This window comes from Neophocaena asiaeorientalis, unplaced genomic scaffold (assembly GCF_003031525.2).
Source record: "Neophocaena asiaeorientalis asiaeorientalis breed wild unplaced genomic scaffold, Neophocaena_asiaeorientalis_V1.1 scaffold407, whole genome shotgun sequence".
NCBI lineage: Eukaryota > Metazoa > Chordata > Mammalia > Artiodactyla > Phocoenidae > Neophocaena > Neophocaena asiaeorientalis.
The window spans coordinates 1,010,256-1,012,761 of NW_020174060.1; the positions used below are offsets into that span (position 1 = coordinate 1,010,256).

Here is a 2,506-nt window from a genome sequence, read left to right on the forward strand (position 1 = left end):
TTCTCTTGTTGCGGAGCACGGGCTCTAGGCTCACGGACTTCAGTAGTTGTGGGCACGCAGGCTCAGCAGTTGTGGCTTGTGGGCTCTAGAGCGCAGGCTCAGTATTGTGGCGCGCGGGCTTAGTTGCTCTGCGGCATGTGGGATCTTCCTGGACCAGGGCTCGAACCGGTGTCCCCTGCATTGGCAGGTGGATTCTCAAACCACCGTGCCACCTGGGAAGTCCATAATGGCATATTCTAAAAACATAATTTTTCATTAAAAAATCAGTTACAGGGCTTCCCTGGTGGCGCAGTGGTTGAGAATCTGCCTGCCGATGCAGGGGATGTGGGTTCGTGCCCCGGTCTGGGAAGATCCCACATGCCGCGGAGCGGCTGGGCCCCGTGAGCCATGGCCGCTGAGCCTATGCGTCCGGAGCCTGTGCTCCGCAACGGGAGAGGCCACAACAAGTGAGAGGCCCGCGTACCACAAAAAAAAAAAAAAAATCAGTTCCAAAGCAATATTCTATTTTATCAACAAACTCAATAACGTTTCCCTAAAGGTTAGAAATGGCTGTGAAATTCTAACTGGGAAGGAACATCATTTAAAAAATTTCGCTCAGCTTGAACTCTCAGAGTCGAGGTGATGGCCACCAGGCAATTGAAATCCTCGATTCTCCCTCAAAGCTGCTCTTGGCAGAACGGGAGGTAGGCAGTCTGGGTTTGAGGGAGGTTCATGAAGCCCTGACACAGAGCACTTACCAGGCAATCTTCCCCATCCTTTAAACTCCTGGAGGTTTTGGGATAGTGACAGGCCAATCTATTTTCTAAGTCACATCCTGTCTGCCGTGGACACCAAGCTAAGTAAAAGGAGAGACAGTAAGTGTATCTTTAGGTCCCCTTTTCTTCAAGTAGCTAAGAGACAAGCAAGAGGGTGGCCGGAAGGCTCTAAGTAAGCCTGCAGCCCTACCTGCATGAAACATTCCAACCAAGGTGGGGAGAACAGTTATTATTGGGGAGCAACTCCCCTCACAGACCCCCCCCAAGGTCACTCAGCTTTAGTCAACAGGAACGCCCCCCCCCCCAAGTTCGGGCACTCTACCCCAAGTGCCCACAGCTGCCTGGTGGGCCACATCCTCCACTGGCTCCTGGAATCCAAGCTGGAGCCTCCTCAGAGGCAGGGAAAGAAACCCTCAGGAGGACAGGTTTTTTTCTTTAAAAGCCACACTGAGGAGCACAACGATTAGGCTTTGCAGCTATTTTATTTACAAGTATACACTTAACACAACGAAATAAACACTGACATACTGAAGCCTAGTTAATAGTAGTGTAACAATATGTATCATTTGGATGATTACATTATTTTAAACAACAAACTACACTGAAAAATTAATGCAATAAAATTCTTGGTCATAATATTATTAAGAAATACAATATATAAATTGAAAATATGATTGCTCAAAATTTGAAAATGGAAGTGAACTCATTTGGACCGAGTCAGAGTTTAACATAATCTGAAAGGAGGGGTTGGGAGAGAAGCTCTGACCCAAATGAAATCTTTCAGGTTAACAGAAGAGAAATGAAGCAGAGTTTATCTTAAAGGAAAGTGGGCAGGCTGCCTCCTCAGCAGGCCAGGCTCCCGGTGCCCTCAGGGTCTGCGGCAGAATCACATCACCAAGCAGGAAGACTTCCCTTGTGAGGCGGCCCCGTCAATTTTCTCTGCCTCCAAAATTATCCTTCTAAAAACATCAACAGCAGTCTGAAACCAAAGAGAAAACCGATGACAACGTTAGCGTTAAAAGCGGAGCCACGAGGAACACTGATACTGCTGGCGGGACTGGAAAAGGCCCACGGCCTGCCCTGCACGTGGAGGTCCAGGTGTGGAGGCCAACGAGGCGGCCCCGGGGCCGCAGGAGCCTGGGATTCCTCCCTCCCCTCCCCCCACGTGGTGACTGCAGACCACCGGAACTAACCTCAAATCACACTTCAGAGCCCTGCTTTCATCAGTCACAGGAAGCCCCGCCTACTCCGCCTCCTGCGGCGCCTCTGGACCTCCAGGGTGGAGTATCCCCTGCTGGCTCACCCGCCTGGCCTGGCACCCCACCCCTTGCCTGTCACACCCTTTCCCCTCCCACTTCCTAAAAACTCTCAGCTCTGGCTCTTAGGCCGTGAGATGACACCCGTGCCCTCCGAGCCTGCTTCCTCTAGGCCACCTAGAGCCCCGAGTCACCCCCGGCCTCACCCCCCTCCTCCGGGGCAGCCGCTCCACCTCCGCCACCACTCGCGCCACCCTGGCCTTGCACATCCCCCGGGGACCTCCTCTCCCTCCCGACTGCGCCTCTCAGCCCCAGGCACCAGCCCTTCACAAGGAGGAGCCACCATCATTTAGGGCAGGAAATCCTCACTTAGGCCGAACGTCAGTCCCTGTCCTTTAAATGCGGTCATTGTGATAATCCAAAAATGCTCCTGTTTTCAAAAACCTCGCAGGGTAGCACCCAGATCTTGTCATCACCAAGCAGCCCACCCCCCCG

The 2,506-nt window shown here is 52.4% G+C and overlaps 1 protein-coding gene across 1 annotated transcript in view; it reads right to left on the bottom strand.

Moving 5' to 3' along the window:
- Positions 1-1,218: 1,218 nt before the first annotated feature.
- Positions 1,219-2,506, bottom strand: part of RHEB (Ras homolog, mTORC1 binding) — a 47,955-nt gene continuing 46,667 nt past the window's right edge. The window contains exon 10 of the mRNA XM_024754507.1: positions 1,219-1,734. Within this exon, the coding sequence (XP_024610275.1) occupies positions 1,642-1,734 (93 nt within the window). The 3' untranslated portion in view covers positions 1,219-1,641. The remainder of the gene's footprint in view (positions 1,735-2,506) is intronic.